Source organism: Haliotis cracherodii, unplaced genomic scaffold, assembly GCF_022045235.1.
Source record: "Haliotis cracherodii isolate W230 unplaced genomic scaffold, xgHalCrac1.p SCAF_7, whole genome shotgun sequence".
Classification (NCBI taxonomy): Eukaryota; Metazoa; Mollusca; class Gastropoda; order Lepetellida; family Haliotidae; genus Haliotis; species Haliotis cracherodii.
This window is the reverse complement of record NW_027266330.1, coordinates 34,169,876-34,188,015: the sequence shown is the minus strand read 5'-3', so window position 1 is coordinate 34,188,015 and position 18,140 is coordinate 34,169,876. Positions and strand designations below refer to the sequence as shown.

The 18,140-nt window shown below is 44.5% G+C and overlaps 2 protein-coding genes across 3 annotated transcripts; both read right to left on the bottom strand.

The window, feature by feature from the left end:
- Nucleotides 1-816: 816 nt before the first annotated feature.
- On the bottom strand, nt 817-4,169 carry LOC139448826 (coagulation factor V-like). The gene is made up of 2 exons (XM_071230353.1): nt 4,131-4,169; nt 817-3,270 (listed from the first exon to the last, which is right to left on the bottom strand). Exons 1-2 carry the CDS (start codon nt 4,167-4,169, stop codon nt 817-819), a joined length of 2,493 nt encoding a protein of 830 aa, XP_071086454.1.
- A 187-nt stretch (nt 4,170-4,356) lies between these two features.
- On the bottom strand, nt 4,357-16,752 carry LOC139447401 (monocarboxylate transporter 13-like). Of its 2 annotated transcripts, XM_071228729.1 has the most exons (4): nt 16,013-16,751; nt 10,745-10,888; nt 6,533-7,267; nt 4,358-5,860 (listed from the first exon to the last, which is right to left on the bottom strand). In XM_071228729.1, exons 1-4 carry the CDS (start codon nt 16,215-16,217, stop codon nt 5,610-5,612), a joined length of 1,335 nt encoding a protein of 444 aa, XP_071084830.1. In that variant the 5' UTR covers nt 16,218-16,751; the 3' UTR covers nt 4,358-5,609. The 2 variants fall into 2 exon arrangements, with proteins under 2 accessions (XP_071084831.1, XP_071084830.1); XM_071228730.1 differs by lacking the exon at nt 10,745-10,888 and having other exon boundaries at nt 4,357-5,860; nt 16,013-16,752.
- Between the last annotated feature and the right edge of the window lie 1,388 nt (nt 16,753-18,140).

Below are 18,140 nucleotides of genomic sequence, written 5' to 3'. Positions count from 1 at the left end.
TTTATATATGACCATTTGAGACAGGTTGTTTTTTATGCGGGAGTGGTTATTTTTCAACTCAGCAGGCGACGAGTTTCTTTCCTTTACTAAGGCATTAGCATGAACATCGGTTCATTTCCACTAAACAATACTTATTCGAGATATGCAAGTTACCTAAGGTGTGTTCCGATTGTTTCAGCGGGTTTCATGAGCGGGCGACATGGAAAATAATTGTCCACTGGAGTGAGTGAGTTGAGTTTATCACCGCTTTTAACAGTATTCCAGTTATATCACGGCGTGTCAGCTTAATGTGGGAGGAAAGCCCGAAGTGATGCAGGTCTCAGACGTTTACCACTTCGGTGAAACCCACGAGCAGGGATATGGTGCTGAATAAACCTAGAAACATAATCGAGGCGAACCGGGTTTCGAACCCTAAAATCATAGGTTTCTGGCGTGCCCAAGGGACGCAACTCTGCACAGCGAATCGCAGCGTTTTAGACAACTGGGCCACCCGAGACCCCTGCCCGCTGTAACGTTAGGTGAGCTAATTTATTTTATCAACTTGGGAAATCAAACCAGGTAATTCATATCATGTGTTATACCTTCACTGCGGTTGTTTATCTCTTTAAATGTACAATATGCATGATTCAGCCTGTTACAGTTACATCGAACCATATGTTGCTAATTTGAAATGTAGAATAAATATCCTGAGATAAATGGTTTTGAGGTTTAATTATGTTTGTAGTTGTAATTGAAACGCTGACTAACAGGAGAGGTAGATATTGTAGAGTGTGATTTACTGTGGTGTGCAATGTCTGTTAAGGTTGTTTTCAGTATTTAAATTGGGGTGTGGTGGATCACCTCGGGTGTATGGGGGTAGTGGATCACCTCGGGTGTATGGGGGTAGTGGATCACCTCGGGTGTATGGGTGTGGTGGATCACCTCGGGTGTATGGGGGTAGTGGATCACCTCGGGTGTATGGGGGTAGTGGATCACCTCGGGTGTATGGGTGTGGTGGATCACCTCGGGTGTATGGGTGTGGTGGATCACCTCGGGTGTAAGGGTGTGGTGGATGACCTGGGGTGTACAGGTGTGGTGGATCACCTCGGATGTACGGGTGTGGTGGATCACCTCGGATGTACGGGTGTGGTGGATGAACTCGGGTATAAGGATGTGGTGGATCATCAAGGGTGTATGGGGATAGTGGTTCACCTCGGGTATATTGGGGTAGTGGATCACCTCAGGTGTAAGGATGTGGTGGATCACCTCAGGTGTAAGGATGTGGTTGATAACTTCGGGTGTATGGGTGTGGTGGATCACCTCAGGTGTAAGGATGTGGTTGATAACCTCAGGTGTAAGGATGTGGTGGATCACCTCAGGTGTAAGGATGTGGTGGATCACCTCAGGTGTAAGGATGTGGTGGATCACCTCGGGTGTATGGGGGTAGTGGATCACCTCGGGTGTATGGGTGTGGTGGATCACCTCAGGTGTAAGGATGTGGTTGATAACCTCAGGTGTATGGGTGTGGTGGATCACCTCAGGTGTAAGGATGTGGTTGATCACCTCAGGTGTAAGGATGTGGTCGATAACCTCAGGTGTATGGGTGTGGTGGATCACCTCAGGTGTAAGGATGTAGTTGATAACCTCAGGTGTAAGGATGTGGTTGATAACCTCGGGTGTATGGGTGTGGTGGATCACCTCAGGTGTAAGGATGTGGTGGATCACCTCAGGTGTAAGGATGTGGTTGATAACCTCAGGTGTAAGGATGTGGTGGATCACCTCGTGTGTATGGGTGTGGTGGATCACCTCGTGTGGATGGGTGTGGTGGATCACCTCAGGTGTAAGGATGTGGTGGATCACCTCAGGTGTAAGGATGTGGCTGATAACCTCAGGTGTAAGGATGTGGTTGATAACCTCGGGTGTATGGGTGTGGTGGATCACCTCAGGTGTAAGGATGTGGTTGATCACCTCAGGTGTAAGGATGTGGTCGATAACCTCAGGTGTATGGGTGTGGTGGATCACCTCAGGTGTAAGGATGTAGTTGATAACCTCAGGTGTAAGGATGTGGTTGATAACCTCGGCTGTATGGGTGTGGTGGATCACCTCAGGTGTAAGGATGTGGTGGATCACCTCAGGTGTAAGGATGTGGTTGATAACCTCAGGTGTAAGGATGTGGTGGATCACCTCGTGTGTATGGGTGTGGTGGATCACCTCGTGTGGATGGGTGTGGTGGATCACCTCAGGTGTAAGGATGTGGTGGATCACCTCAGGTGTAAGGATGTGGCTGATAACCTCAGGTGTAAGGATGTGGTTGATAACCTCGGGTGTATGGGTGTGGTGGATCACCTCAGGTGTAAGGATGTGGTGGATCACCTCAGGTGTAAGGATGTGGTTGATAACCTCGGGTGTATGGGTGTGGTGGATCACCTCAGGTGTAAGGATGTGGTTGATAACCTCGGGTGTAAGAATGTGGTGGATCACCTCAGGTGTAAGGATGTGGTGGATCACCTCAGGTGTAAGAATGTGGTGGATCACCTCAGGTGTAAGAATGTGGTGGATCACCTCAGGTGTAAGGATGTGGTTGATAACCTCGGGTGTAAGGATGTGGTTGATAACCTCGGGTGTAAGGATGTGGTGGATCACCTCAGGTGTAAGGATGTGGTTGATAACCTCGGGTGTAAGGATGTGGTGGATCACCTCAGGTGTAAGAATGTGGTTGATAACCTCGGGTGTATGGGTGTGGTGGATCACCTCAGGTGTAAGGATGTGGTTGATAACCTCGGGTGTATGGGTGTGGTGGATCACCTCGGGTGTATGGGGGTAGTGGATCACCTTGGGTGTATGGGTGTGGTGGATCACCTCAGGTGTAAGAATGTGGTGGATCACCTCAGGTGTAAGAATGTGGTGGATCACCTCAGGTGTAAGGATGTGGTGGATCACCTCAGGTGTAAGGATGTGGTTGATAACCTCGGGTGTATGGGTGTGGTGGATCACCTCGGGTGTATGGGGGTAGTGGATCACCTCGGATGTATGGGTGTGGTGGATCACCTCGGTTATATGGGTGTGGTGGATCACTTCGGGTGTATGGGTGTGGTGGATCACCTCAAGTGTAAGGATGTGGTTGATAACCTCGGGTGTATGGGTGTGGTCGATCACCTCAGGTGTAAGGATGTGGTGGATCACCTCGGGTGTATGGGGGTAGTGGTTCACCTCGGGTGTATGGTTCTGGTGGATCACCTCGGGTATATGGGGGTAGTGGATCACCTCGGGTGTATGGGTGTGGTGGAACACCTCAGGTGTAAGGATGTGGTGGAATGACCTCGGGTGTATGGGTGTGGTGGATCACCTCGGGTGTAAGGATGTGGTTGATAACCTCAGGTGTAAGGATGTGGTTGATAACCTCGGGTGTATGGGTGTGGTGGATCACCTCAGGTGTAAGGATGTGGTGGATCACCTCGGGTGTATGGGGGTAGTGGTTCACCTCGGGTGTATGGGTGTGGTGGAACACCTCAGGTGTAAGGATGTGGTGGAATGACCTCGGGTGTATGGGTGTGGTGGATCACCTCGGGTATATGGGGGTAGTGGATCACCTCGGGTGTATGGGTGTGGTGGAACACCTCAGGTGTAAGGATGTGGTGGAATGACCTCGGGTGTATGGGTGTGGTGGATCACCTCGGGTGTATGGGTGTGGTGGATCACCTCAGGTGTAAGGATGTGGTGGATCACCTCGGTCTCAGTGAGACTCGAGTTACGTTATCGAAGACTAAGGGGCGCTCACTTCATTTGTCAGCGGTATTACGCAGTCACATACCGATTCACGTTTACGTCATTGAGTGGTTGAATGTGGTTTTACGCCGCTTTTAGCAATATTCCAGCAATATCACGGTGGGGGACACCAGAAATTGGCTTCACACATCGTACCCATGTCGAGAATCGAACCCGGGTCTTCGGCGTGACGAGCGAACGCTTTAACCACTGGGCTACCCGACCGCCCCTTCACGTTTAAGAACATGTAATAGTTACATACTGTATATCTGAATACTTCTCTTTTGCATGACACAACGTGGTTAGTTTATGTTGGTGTTTTCTAACGTTTTACATTGACGCACTATATATTCAGGCGGTAGTGTCTATCTTATAGCATTGTGCACCAGCGTATCGCCATTTGGCGTTGGGGCGACGGGAAGCATTGTGGCAAAAGCGTCCGCACGTCCAGTCGACAAGTGTATAATGGTTCAAGAACATATCTGGTGCCGTGATGTTGCTGGAGTATTTCTTCGGACCGCGTCCATCCCATTCAGTGTCTCACTCCATGGTGCAACAAAACTCGGACAAGCAAATATTCCGTCTTTTTGTCATGTCTTTATGATCAACAATAGAAAAAACAGCAATATATAAAAACGTAAGAAAGTAATTATATATATATATATATATTTTACATTTAAAATTGACAAATATTGTTTGAACCTGTGTTCTTTATGACGATACACGAATTGTTGATGGAGATGTTGCTTGTTACAGTTAAGTTCCCTAATATGGGGATTGGGTAGCCGAGAGGTTAAAGCGTTCACTCCTCGGACCGAAGATCCGGGGGCACTTGCACAAAGCGATTTTAGCGTTGCGATGACCGTAACTCTAATACTCTGACATTGACTTCAGATAGGCGTAGCGCTAAGATCGCTTTGTGCAAGTGGACCCTGGCTACAGTTTACCACATGGTTATAATACGAGTTAGTGAGTGTGGCTTTACGCCGCTTTTAGCAATATATGTCACGACGAGGGCCACCAGACATGGGCTCCACACATCGAACCCGGGTCTTCGGGGTGACGGGCGAACGCTTTAAACACTAGGCTACCCGACCGCCCCATGGTCATAATGAGTGAAGCCAATTTCTGGTGTCCACTGCCGTGAAAATGGCTTGAATACTGCATAAAGCGGCGTAAAATCATATTCACTCACTCAGGGAAAGTATATCACATTCAGTAGGTGAAACGAGAACAAGTGTAAAACTAAATGCACATGGACAGAGCAATTATTATTATCATTATTAGTATTAATGTTATTTTTTAATTATTACAACGGGGTGTCACTGTACATACAAATATTTAAGACATGAAAAGGATGTATAAATAAAGATAGTGTTGGCACCTTCATGTGTAATCGGACTGCAATCACGTCCAGGCACAACTTTGAGACATTGTAGCAATAATTCGACACATCCGAACCATTGTCATTAAAGTGAGCAGCGCATCCTTGCATCTGAAGAGGCCCATTACTACCAGACCGGCATGTTATGACCTGTGCAGCTTTTGGCTGGCACTGAAGGTAATAGCTGACACAAAGTCATAGCCACAGATCAAAATCACAAATCCATAATTCCCCGTGGTTGGAGGCGCTGGTCGTGGGTTCGAATCCAAGATTCGATGCTATTATGGCCATAGGTTTGTAAGAACCAGCTTCATCACAGTGTTAACGTCTTTGTCTTCAGGCTTTTCTGTCACTGAAATCAAGCTGCGATATAATGAAATATTATAAATAATAATAATATTGTTTAAAGTTGCGTAAAACCAAATAGACAACCTCCCCTCAACCAAATGAGCACGTGATCAACCTTGAAAAAAATATAAAGTCACACAGTTGATGTATTTTCTTCACTTTCCTTCCCAATGTTGTCGTCTTCGTCGATGTCAGTGACAACGGGGGCAGTGAGTGGTGACGCTGCACTGCTCGGTCCACACTTGACCCGAATGGACACGCCGGTGTTTAGTGCAACGTCTTTGTATCGCAAGGGGACGATCATGAAGATGGAACTGAGAACGAGGCTGATACCTCCGGTGAGAAAGGAACCGAGGTAGTTTCCGGTCATGTCATGTAGGAGGCCTGGAACACAAAACAGTAATGTTTGTTTGTTTGTTTGTTTGTTTAACTCCGCACTCACCAGTATTTCAGCAATATGACGACCGTCTGTAAATAATCAACAATTCCGTGATTTATATTGCGACAACGATCCACGCCGTGATTGAGTGAGTTTGGTTTAACGCCACTTTTAACAGTTTTCAAGTTATATCACGGCGTGTCAGCTTAATGTGGGAGGAAAGCCCGAAGTGATGCAGGTCTCAGACGTTTACCACTTCGGTGAAACCCACGAGCTAGGGTATTGTGCTGACAAACCTAGAAACATAATCGGGTCTAACCGGGATTCGAACCCGCAATCATAGGTTTCTGTCGTGCCCAAAGGACGCAACTCTGCACAGCGAATCGCAGCGCCTTAGAGGTCTGGGCCACCCTTGTCACCTCATTCTTTGAACTGTTCCGTGTGTATACAATAGTAACTAGAGTCTTCAGTGTAAAATGTACCACTAACCAGCTTCGAATTCAGTGTCGCGGAGATTATTGACGTCATTTGATTGTGACATCACAATACCCTTTAAGTCATTGTGATGCAATTTCAAAACAACGATATCTTCCGCGGAAGCCATTTTTGGATGATAAATCTAAAATACTATTCACCAATAAACCTCTCGTTAACTGTAACCACCTGATCAGACTCACCGGCTAAAGGACCGCCAATCATCTGTCCAAATCCGTTTATAAGAGCCAGACAGCCATATCCAGTTGCGAACCGCCGGAGTCCTAAGATCCGAGCAAGTATAGGCGCGAACAGGGTTCCAATCCCTGCCGTAAAACATCCGAACACGGCAGCTACCGCTATGAGTCCGTCCCAGGTTCTGGCAATAGGAGTCAATGTCACAGCAACACCGGCTATTATGAAGGATACCAAGTACAATAGTATAAGGTTCATTTTAGGATGTTGAGCAAGAAGTCCCATGGCTAGCCGACCAAAGACGTTCGCGAAGCCTATCCCAGATATCAACAGAGTGCTCTTCTCTTTGCCAAGACCACAGTTCTCTGCATACGCTGCTATGTGGATGTACGTTATAGACAACCCCACACACACCATAAAGCTGTTCAGACAAGCCATCCAATAACATGGTTTCCGGAAGATGCTTGTGTCCATTACATTTCGGGACACCGAACGCAGTTCCGGTCTTTTGATTGGTCGAATGAGACCTGCGCAGACGCAGAGGTTGAGACACAAGCCTGCGAGTATCAGCATGGAACCCTTCCATGTGAAATCCTCGACGAGGATGCGGATGAAAGGGGGGAACGCTATCGTGCCAACGCCAACGCCCATGACAGCCATCCCTGTTGCCATGTTTCGACGTCGTTCAAAGTAGTAGGTGACGGAGGAGATGGCGGCGAGGTGGGCGACGCCGAATCCGAAACCTAGACACAAATAAAATGAGTAAAATATGTCAGGGGGTGTATGAGGTTTTTGATGCACAAATGTACTGAAAATATTCTCCCCTAATGCTTGTCACATTTGGGGATGACCCACCCCATTTGACCCTCCCCGAAAAGACAAAATGCGAACAAATCACTGTGTATTTCAACTGACACAAACTGTATGTTTGGGAAGTGCATTTAGTACAAACAACTACTTTCCAGCGATTGGTTCAATTTGGTTACTTCAGTTCGATATTAGTCAGTTTCAGCTGATCATGAGATTAACCTTTGAAGACTCTTCACATACAAACTCATTTAAAAGATCGACAGATTAAAGATAAAGCCACGATATTGATTACAATCGTTTTTATATAATTTTGTATAATAGATTCCTTGACTTTATGGTCTCCGAAATGGACAGGTCGGGAGAAACAAGATAAGCCATGACAAACAAGATAAGCTATGACAAGCAGGATAAGCCATGACAAACAAGATAAGCCAGGACAAACAAGATAAGCCATGACAAACAAGAAAAGTCAGGGCAACAAGATGAGCCATGACAAACAAGATAAGCCAGGACAAAAAAAATAAGTCAGGACAAACAAGATAAGCCAGGACAAACAAGATAAGCCAGGGCAACACGATAAGCCAGGACAAATAAAATAAGCCATGACAAACAAGATAAGCCAGGACAAACAAGATAAGCCAGGACAAACAATATAAGCCATGACAAACAAGATAAGCCAGGGCAACAAGATGAGCCAGGGCAACAAGATGAGCCAGGACAAACAATATAAGCCAGTACAAATAAGATAAGCCAGGACAATAAGATAAGCCAGGGCAACAAAATAAGTAAGGACAAACAAGATAAGCCAGGACAAACAGGATAAGCCAGGATAAAACAGGATAAGCCAGGACAAACAAGATAAGCCAGGGCAACAAGATAAGCCAGGACAAACAAGATAAGCCAGGACAAACAAGATAAGCCAGGACAAACAAGATAAGCCAGGGCAACAAGATGAGCCAGGGCAACAAGATGAGCCAGGACAAACAATATAAGCCAGTACAAATAATATAAGCCAGGACAATAAGATAAGCCATGACAAACAAGATAAGCCATGACGAACAATATAAGCCATGACAAACAAGATAAGCCATGACAAACAAGATAAGCCAGGACAAAAAAATATAAGCCAGGACAAACAAATAAGTCATGATTAACAAGATAAACCAGAACAAACATGATAAGCAGGGAGAAACGAGATAAGCCTGGCCATACAAAAAAGACAGAACAAATAAGAAGAAAAGCAAGAACAAATAAGATAAGCTCGGGTGTGCAAGATAGACTAAAATAAGTCTGGATCAAAGAAGATAAAAATAGATGAAAAAGATAAGCAATGTTAAATAAGAAAAACATCAGCCAGTGCAGAAACAAGATAAGCCTGGATGCAAAATATAAGCCTGGATGAGCAAGACAAGCTAAGACAAACAACATAAACCTGGAGAGACAAGATAAGCAATACAAAACAGGTTGACAGGTTTGTCTCCCAGCTGCACCCCTCAATGAGTGTTGAGCTGTTTCACAGTCATCAATATCTCTCCACTGAGAGCAGTACTGACGATCATGTCAGTAAAGTCCGGGTATTAATTCTCCCTGTGCGGGATCAGTCATGCGTGTGGACATAAACAATTAACCATTAACAGCTGGTAGGCGTGGGAGGCTATTCGACTAGCTGAAGATTCATCAATAATTAGAGACATTAATGAAACAGATTCAATTAAGTTGGCCCTGGGCAATGCTTCATTGTATTGCTGTGTTTGTAAATATGTAATGTATGTTTGTGTCAAAAGGGGATTATACCAGAAGGATTTGTGATGATTCTAATCCAAATCTAGATATAATTATAGTGACCCCATGAAGCCCGAGACGTCTTCAATTATCAAGGGTATGCATTTACTGCTGTGTGTGCTGTGTGACAGAAAATCGGCAAAAGTTTAGTCCTTTAATCAAGGGTTCTACACGACCTGGAGCAATGTGTATGCGTGTTTTGTGTGTGAGTTTGTGTGTGTTTGTGTGTGTGTGTGTGCTGTGTCTCCATGTATGATGACAATGTCCACGTGTGTATGTGTGTTGTATCTCATTGTATGATGAGAATGTCAGTGTGTGTGTCTGTGTGTATGTGCTGTGTCTCCATGTATGAGAGTGTCCGTGTGTCTGTGTTAGTGTGTGTTAGTGTTAGTGTTAGTGTTAGTGTTAGTGTTAGTGTGTGTGTGTGTGTGTGTTTGTATCTGTGTCCGCTGTCTCGATATGTAATGAGAGTGGCAGTGTGTTTGTGTTTATGCTTGTGTGTGTAATTGTGTGTGTGTTTTTATCTCTGTATCTGTGCGTGTCTGTGTCTCTCTGTGTATTTGTGTTTCTATGTGTAATTGATTGTGTGTTTGTGTCTCTGTATCTGATTGTGTGTGTGTGCGTTTGTATGGTTTGTGTCTCTGTGTGTGTATGTGTCTCTGTGTGTAATTGTGTGTGTGTGTAATGTCACAGTGTGTGGTGTAATTGTCTGTCATTGTTTGAAATATGTAATATTATTGAATGTGATTGTAAGATGAGTATGTTTCGTCATTTTGTCTGACTTTTGATTTGTGTTTTATATCAGAAGACATTTGTATTTCATATATGTATGCCTAAGGGTAGCCCCAATCGATTTATACCCTTGGGCATAGTTGAATTTGTCTGGAGGGTTTAGCTGGGATTTTTGGTATAGGCAAAATATTTTCGGCAACTGTTTTAAGCGTACATGTTTTTTTCTCTCATAGGAGAAACCCAGTGACTGTCGTTTTCAGAACACATATTTCAGGACATCCGTCATCCTGCTGCAAAATATATGTTTCTCAGTATTTTTGGTACATATTATTTGTTTAAAAAATTCCCCCACCCCTTCCCCCATGAAACGAATGTTGTTTGTAACGCTACAATATAGGCAATATTCCAGCTGTATCATGGGGCCTGTGAAGGAAAACTTGCAGATGTTCTTACGAGGGTGGACTGATAATTTCTAAACCTCACACAGAAGGAATCTTATGTTATAGACATTACATGATGTCTTTCAACACGTGAGTCTTTCAAAGGCAAAGGGTTTCGCTTGAGGAAGGTTCCGTGATGACGTACTTTCAGAAAAAGGACTTAACACATTTAAGGAGCAACGCCCCATGCCGTCGGGGTACAGCGCCACACACGCAGCTCTTGGTCACCGAGCCGGATATCTCGATCCAATTGGGTCTCCTCGACCAGCGATGGAGTGATGGGAACAAGAGGCTAGATTAAGACTGATAATGTTCATTAAAAAATGTTCATTTCTGAAACTTTAAAAATAAAAGTTTCCAGGAGTCAAACTATTGTATTGCAACCTATGGTCACTGGCGGCGTGGAATAATCTTTTGGGGTGAGATGAAAGTGTTCCTGCAAGCATACATACATACCAGCAATCACTCCGAACGTTAGATACAGGACAATGATGTTTGGGGCAAAGTAACTCAGTATGAGTCCGCTTGATGACGTCAGACCTCCTATAACCATGGTAACACGACATCCTAGTTTGTTAAGGAGCAAACTGGCAACAGGACCTGAAAACGACAGTCAAAAGTCAAAATATGTTACAACTCATGAAACAAAGAAAGAGGTCTTAAAGCCATCAGAAATAGGGATTTGACCGTACTATTTCTGAACACGGGTATAATATTTTATATGCTCATGTCTTCACATTTCTTCAATCAGAATTTCTATTATGACCCTCAGGCAGTCATTTTCATTATAAGTAAGTTAAACACAACAATGCCAAAGTGAGTACGTGAGTGAGTATGATTTTACGCCGCTTTTAGGTTACACACAACCAAATGTTTTCCCATAGACTTCTATAGTAACGTTATATTCTTTTTTAAAATAACTAAGCATTCAACAGCTATTACCTGTACGTGTGTGCACAGTTTGGCCTTAGAGCAGCAATAAAAAAATTAAAAATGACTAGCTTAGCCAGCTCCTTTTCCGAGTACAGGAAGCTAAACACACCACCCCCAGTTTCGCACCAAATGTCACCTACTTGAAAATAGCTGTGGTCACATTCAGCATAAGTCATCATGTTGAAAAAGACAGTACTAAATATAGAAAAACAAGGTCAGTTTTGATAACTGGATAGATGTACATTTGAACGACATAAAAATCTTACAGAATATCCTCCAATCACAGCCTGCAGATATCTCTCGATCTGCGCTGAAGGCTGGTGTAGTAGAACCTTTAGCAATATTCCAGCAATATCACGGCGGGGGACACCAGAAATGGGCTTCACACCGAACCCGGGTCTTCGGCGTGACGAGCGAACGCTTTAACCACTAGGCTACCCGACCGCCGCCAACGATCCAAAAGCACTGAAGCTCACCTTTATTTGATAATGAAAAACTTTATAAAATGAATGAGTTTTACGCCGTTTTCCCCAATATCCCAGCTTGTTGGGTACACAAACAATGGGCGTCACACAGTGTTCCATGTCAGGAATCAACCACTTGACGAACGAACAGCCTCACCTACTTGGCCACACAGGTGCGGTGATAGCTTGATGTCGACGTGCGAATCTAGTTCTTTTGATACGATCCTACGATGGCTTCATTTCCGAATGTTTTTGTTATTTTATGACTTTATTTTGTCGTCTGTATATCGATTGTTACCCTGTGTGTTTTTGTTCTTGCTCCGCCGCCGTATATGACAAATACATAGTTTTACTAAATCTTTTTTGTTTCAAAAGGGCGCAATCAGTGTAGTTTACCATGGTACTATGACTCAAGAAATAGGAGTAACACTTGCAGCCATATCATGTCCTCTTTTCCCGATATTATATGCCGTATTAGTGAGTGAGTGATTTGGGTTTAACGCCGATTTGAACAGAATCCCAATTATACATATGAGTATCAGCTTCATGTGGAGGAAATCCCGAAGTGATGCAGGTCTCAGACTTTTACCATGTGAAACCCACGAACACGGTATGGCTCTGACAAACCTAGAAACATCATCGGGGCGAATCGGGATTCGAACCCACGATCATAGGTTCCTGGCGTCACCAAGGGACGCAACTCAGCATAGATCATTGCGCCGCCTTCGACGACTGGGCAAACCGTGCCTCCATGTGCAATAATAAATAATTTATCTGGATGGTTTACATAACTACACTACAAAAAGATGTCGCTGTTGGTTGCGGACAGGGGGTTCGTAAGAACTTTGTGAACTTGAGCTGGAGATGACACTAATAGGACATTAGTGCTTAGACAATAATTCCTAAAGAAGGCATACACCGTCTCGAACATCTGGTGTCATCACTATTTGATAGGGATTCATAAACACGCGCTTATGATATTGTCCGACTCGTACTGCGGTCTCTGCTTTCAGCTGATATTTCGTATTATACATTATGGAAACGATTAATATTTGTCATTGTTATTGTAACAGCACATCAGTTGGGATATATATGATACTATTTGAGTTGGAATATATATGAAACTATTTGAATTGTACTTTTACGTCCCTGGCCTTTGTCGAATGTCGACGCAGACTGTACGTCGCTGTCTAATGCAGCGAGAAGACCTGCCAGACGCCCAATTCTGACCAACAGTAACCGCCGATTGCATCTGCAGATGTGTAGATAGCGAGTGCATTGGACGGCAATTGAGTTGATCATGAGACAGGTTTTGTTCACCGACGAGTCTCGTTTTCACCTCTCCCACGGCAATGGCCGAATACGAGTATACCGACGTGACGGTGAACGTTACGGTCAGAACTGTGTTTCGGAGAAAGTAGTGTTATGGTGTGGGGAGGAATCCCTGAGAGACCGTGAGGTTATCAAATTATACATTATGGGAACGGTTTGCCGCTGTTATTGTAACAGCACTGCAGTTGGAATATAAAGACATTGTTATGAACTTACTCCCAAATCTTCAAAGTGACAAGGCCTGTGCCCCGCGCCTGTGTTGACAAGCATGGTTAGTTTCTGATATGGCCATTTTGAACGTCTCAAAATGAAATCCCTACCTTTTCAAAACTAGTTATAGGGAGATATTAAACGTGTCCCCATCTTCTGAAAGTAGCTTTATGATACAAGGCACACCAGGAACCAGAATCATATCACAATTGCCATGTGAAATAATATCTCTTTCCAGTTTAACAATGCGGGCCACAAATACACAGTAAAGTGCACGACTCAGATAGGTCGACCTAAATTACGTATTCATGAGAACGTGGCCTATTTTTCTCGTCGGTGTATTTCCTGTGAAATGTCCTACATATTGCCGTGTTCGGCGACTAAACAAGCATGTGTTTGAGGTTTTATAGACTTGGCAAGAGTGTTGGACGTCTTTGCCATTGCTTTTATCTGGGGCGTTATGTTCACAGTTGTGCTCTAATCGATGCAGCGAGCGCAGCCCTGTTCTTTCAATCTGGTGATACGCTTATGTTTTTCCCAGCTGGTCGACACGCATGGATAGCGATATTTGAGCCCCACTGGTGCCTACACTGTCGTCTTGCAGGGCAACAATGTCTAGTTCAGTTGGGGTACATGGTACGTAGAGAACACAATACTTTCAATATCCTGTCAATACTGAGGTCCGTCCCTATCTTATCAGCTAGCAGTAGTCGACACGGGGGGAGGGTTGGCGTTGCAAAAACGTGCGAGATTGTACGTCTGCTTTGTTAACATTCTCGCTTCATTAAAAACGACAGAGCTGTAACGTGTCAATGTAACTCAACATTCAAAGACAATTTACGTTGTGTTTAAGGAAGATTGAACAGACTTAGCCTTGATAATGCATGCAGATATAATGATTTCATACAGGAAAATATCTGTCCTGATGGTGGTGTTATATTTTCAACATATCATTTATGCCATATTAATTCATGTGAGAGAGATATGTTTTTCAAGACACTGTATTATGTAAACTGTTGATATATAATTACATGCTCATAGTTACATGTCCCCGCATTGCGTTGGACTGCGATGCGATGCGTTGCGTTGCGTTGCGTTGCGTTGCGTTGCGTTGCAGTGCATTATATTGCATTGCAATGACATACGTAGTACTTTTATCACATCGACATGTGTGAAATATAGCATGTGTTATTCACACATTTATAGTGACCGAGTGAGTGAATATCGTTTTACACCGCTTTTAGCAATATTCCAGCAATATCACGGCGGGGGACACCAGTAATGGGCTTCACACATTGGACCCATGTCGGGAATAGAACCGGGTCTTCGGCGTGACGGGCGAACGCTTTAACGACTAGGCTACCCGACCGCTACTAAAGAATGAGTAAGTTTAGGGAGTTTAATATCGCTTTGACCTGGAATGCCCAAAGTGACAGACGTGCGAAATGTCGTCAATAATCCGTGTTGGCATGAATACTCCATAAAATGAACAAGGTGAGCTGCAGTGCCGGGACACTGGCTATTGACTGAATAGCATTCGTCAGTTGAGTACAGGTAATTAAACCTACATTTCTATTCCAACGTTCATCACACATCAACAGAAATAGATGTCATCGTGCTATTTTATGCGAGACAGGTTTGCCCGGGTTAGGTCGCCTTGTGTTCAACTTGTATTAGTAGTCGTGTATATTATTAACAACTGCGCTCGTGCGGAAAGCATCTTTTTTAATGGTTGTGGTTGGCGTGTTTAATCACAATACACCTGAATGACGATATCTATGTTCAGAAGGTGCATGTGCAGCCCAGTTTACAAAGATTATATCTACATGCTGACTTGGCCTGCGTCGACAGGGAGCCAGTTGCACATGAACTAATCAAAGATGTTTGAACCGCATGCCAGCTATATGCGTGGTAGCTGAGTGTGAGAGGCAAACGCTAGTGACGCTGAATTATAAACGATTGAGGGTGAGGTGAGGTGAGGTGAGATGAGATGAGATGAGATGAGATGAGGTGAGGTGAGGTGAGGTGAGGTGAGATGACATGAGGTGAGGTGAGGTGAGATGTGGTGAGGTGAGATGAGGTGAGATGAGATGAGATGAGGTGAGGTGAGGTGAGATGAGATGAGATGAGATGAGATGAGATGAGATGAGATGAGATGAGATGACATGAGATGAGATGAGATGAGATGAGATGAGATGAGGTGAGGTGAGGTGAGATGTGGTAAGGTGAGATGAGATTAGATGAGGTTTGGTGAGGTGAGTGGGGTAGGGTGAAATGGGTTTGAAAGACGCGTGTGCTAATGTTTCAACTAATTCCTGCTTATAGTGCCAGTGCACAGCGATGCCATGCCAGAGTTATAAAATGGATATGCACAGTGTGCTGACGAGCAGACCAGATCTTTTTTTTATCCATTAATGCCGAGCGCCAGGCAGGGTAACCACAAATATCTATCTCTCGTATGACGCGGCCGGATATCGAATGGGTGCGGTGTCACGTCGACCTCACCCCACCCCTTCCTTCTGAATCCGAGTATACTAAGGGATATTGTGTGGATGTTGCTGGACCGGTGTAAAACCAAGCAAAGCATTCGATTGAAAATAAACAACTCTCGACTATACAGTACACAGTCAGTGGTGTTATCATTGAACACGATATACGACCATTATATTATTTTACTGACGATAGTGATGACAAGTTCATATTTGGTGGTATTAATAATATCAGCAATAATTAAATATCATAAACTTAAATAATACGGCACTACCTCTGGCCTCGCTTTACATACCTGCCGCAAACATGGAAGCAGGCATGAGCGAACATGCCCAGGCTGTGACGGCTTGGGACGCCTTGAACTCTTCCAAGAAGATCACGTGATATATCCCCGTAGTCCATGAAATGCCAAAGCAGATGAAGTGGGCAAAAAAAGAGGCTGCCACAATTACCCACGCCCAGCCGCAGTCGATTTGATCAGGTCGATATTTGAAGGCCATTTGGTACGCTTATGCTATGAACGCTGGACGGGAGCTAGTGGCGTATGTAGTGCTGACACCTGTCACGCTCGCTTCACTCTGTCACGTAGTTGTATCGTGTTTCGTGTTTTGAAACTCACATGTGATGAAGCTGAAGCTGCAGCATCTTATTTAAGGTCATTGCCAACAATTCACGACCTACAATTTCACCCAAGATTCACTGTTATCAGATATATCACACGATTAACGCCTCTCCTAATAGTCGGTCACATTTCACAATGGGACAGCTCAAGCCGAAAGACTTCCGACCCACATACAGTATTTCCATGGCGTTGCGGATTTTAATTTATCCGCACCGGTTCCTCATGATCGCCGTCACGGCCGAGAGACATATATGTACACGAAGTTGAACACAATCTGACCGATCACGTGTTCCGACACGCCAAAGTCCGATCAGTGTACGGTGTATTAGTCATGCACACATGCAGACTAACTGCCATGCACATCATGACAACACAACAAGTTAATCAGCCTTCAGCGGGTCCCGTTATTGGGAGGCGATGCACCTACAGACACAGTTGTACTGATGACCTAGTTTGCAACAGACGCTCCACCGACTCCTGTTCAAAAAAGCATAACTGAAAGGCTCACGTCTCATAGTAAAGGCTAAAAAAGTGTAGCTGACCCACATCGCTGTGTGTTTGTTTACATTCTATTTCAGCAACAGCTGTATTGTAGCGAGACTGTCCTTTATCTAGAACCGCCTAGACTTACACAGGCTCTTCCTAAAAGATCGAAAACGCTTTTGATCTTACCATTACTCCTTTACTTTTTTATTTTTATTTTTTAGTATATAGCACCCAGTCCATTCATATATTTTGTGTCGGAAGTAAACCATACCGTAAGAGGAGTAAGCTCATGAAAATCATTACTGTGAGAGCTTTTATAAATAAATTCGAACGCTTTTCAAATCTTCTCTAAACAGGAATGACTTATTTAAGAGGCTAATACCTCCTGTATTATTGTCCTTTATTTGCCGTTCAACCATACCCTCTCGCAACATACTTTCAATTTTTTGTTGTTGTGATTTAGCTCATATTTGTATGTTTTCTTTGTATTCTCGGATGCGTTTCTATTTCATTAGCATTCATAAGCGACGGTTTCTTTAGCATTGACATGGACAAAACTGTGTATAGAGCAGTCAAAATGTAACCAAAATGTTCACTCGGCAACGGTGATCAATTAGCAACGGGGGGGGGGGGGGGGTCGGGTAGCCCAGTGGTTAAAGCGTTCGCTCGTCATGCCGAAGCCCCGGGTTCGATTCCCGACATGGGTGCAATGTGTGAAGCCCATTACTGGTGTCCCCCGCCGTGTTATTGCCGGAATATTGCTAAAAGCGGCGTAAAACATCATTCACTCACTCAATTATCAACGAATACTGATGAACAGCAGCATGCTGTTTATAGGGACGCTTCCCATCAAAGGATGAATGTACACGATGGGTGATGGAGGCTGGACCATGAAGCCTTGGACCCGCCACGGGCACCACAAGAGAAAACATTGATGTTGCGCACAACTTGGTACATCAGCTCCATCAGCTAGAGGAGACTACATGCTTCACGTATGGGGCAATACATAGACAGACCTCCATACGCATCTCTATCTGTCACAGATTAGTGTCCCATGCATGGATTCCTAAAATGCTCAGACCGCCCTCGTGGTCTAGTGGCACAGCGTCCGCCCGAAGCGGAAGGCCCGGGGTTCGATCATTAGGGGGCTAAAACAAGGACTGGTCGGCTCGGAGTCACTATAGTGTGTCTGAGTGGGGTATTCATGTTAAACTGCGGCGTGGAATCTCAGTGGGTTAGTACTATAAATCGGCATCAGTCCGGACTAGTACGAGCACACACACACAATGTTAAACCCCATTTTACCTCACCTCAC

Coding starts and splice junctions, on each gene's coding strand:
- LOC139448826 (XM_071230353.1), bottom strand. CDS start 4,169: ATGCTTCCCGTCGCCCCAACGCCAAATGGCGATACGCTG. Junction 3,271..4,130: donor CGCCAAATGGCGATACGCTG/GTGCACAATGCT, acceptor CTTACACCTGAG/GTGTTCCACCACACCCATAC.
- LOC139447401 (XM_071228729.1), bottom strand. CDS start 16,217: ATGGCCTTCAAATATCGACCTGATCAAATCGACTGCGGCTGGGCGTGG. Junction 10,889..16,012: donor TGCTTCCATGTTTGCGGCAG/GTATGTAAAGCG, acceptor TGTCGTTTTCAG/GTCCTGTTGCCAGTTTGCTC. Junction 7,268..10,744: donor AACGTTCGGAGTGATTGCTG/GTATGTATGTAT, acceptor ATTTGTGTCTAG/GTTTCGGATTCGGCGTCGCC.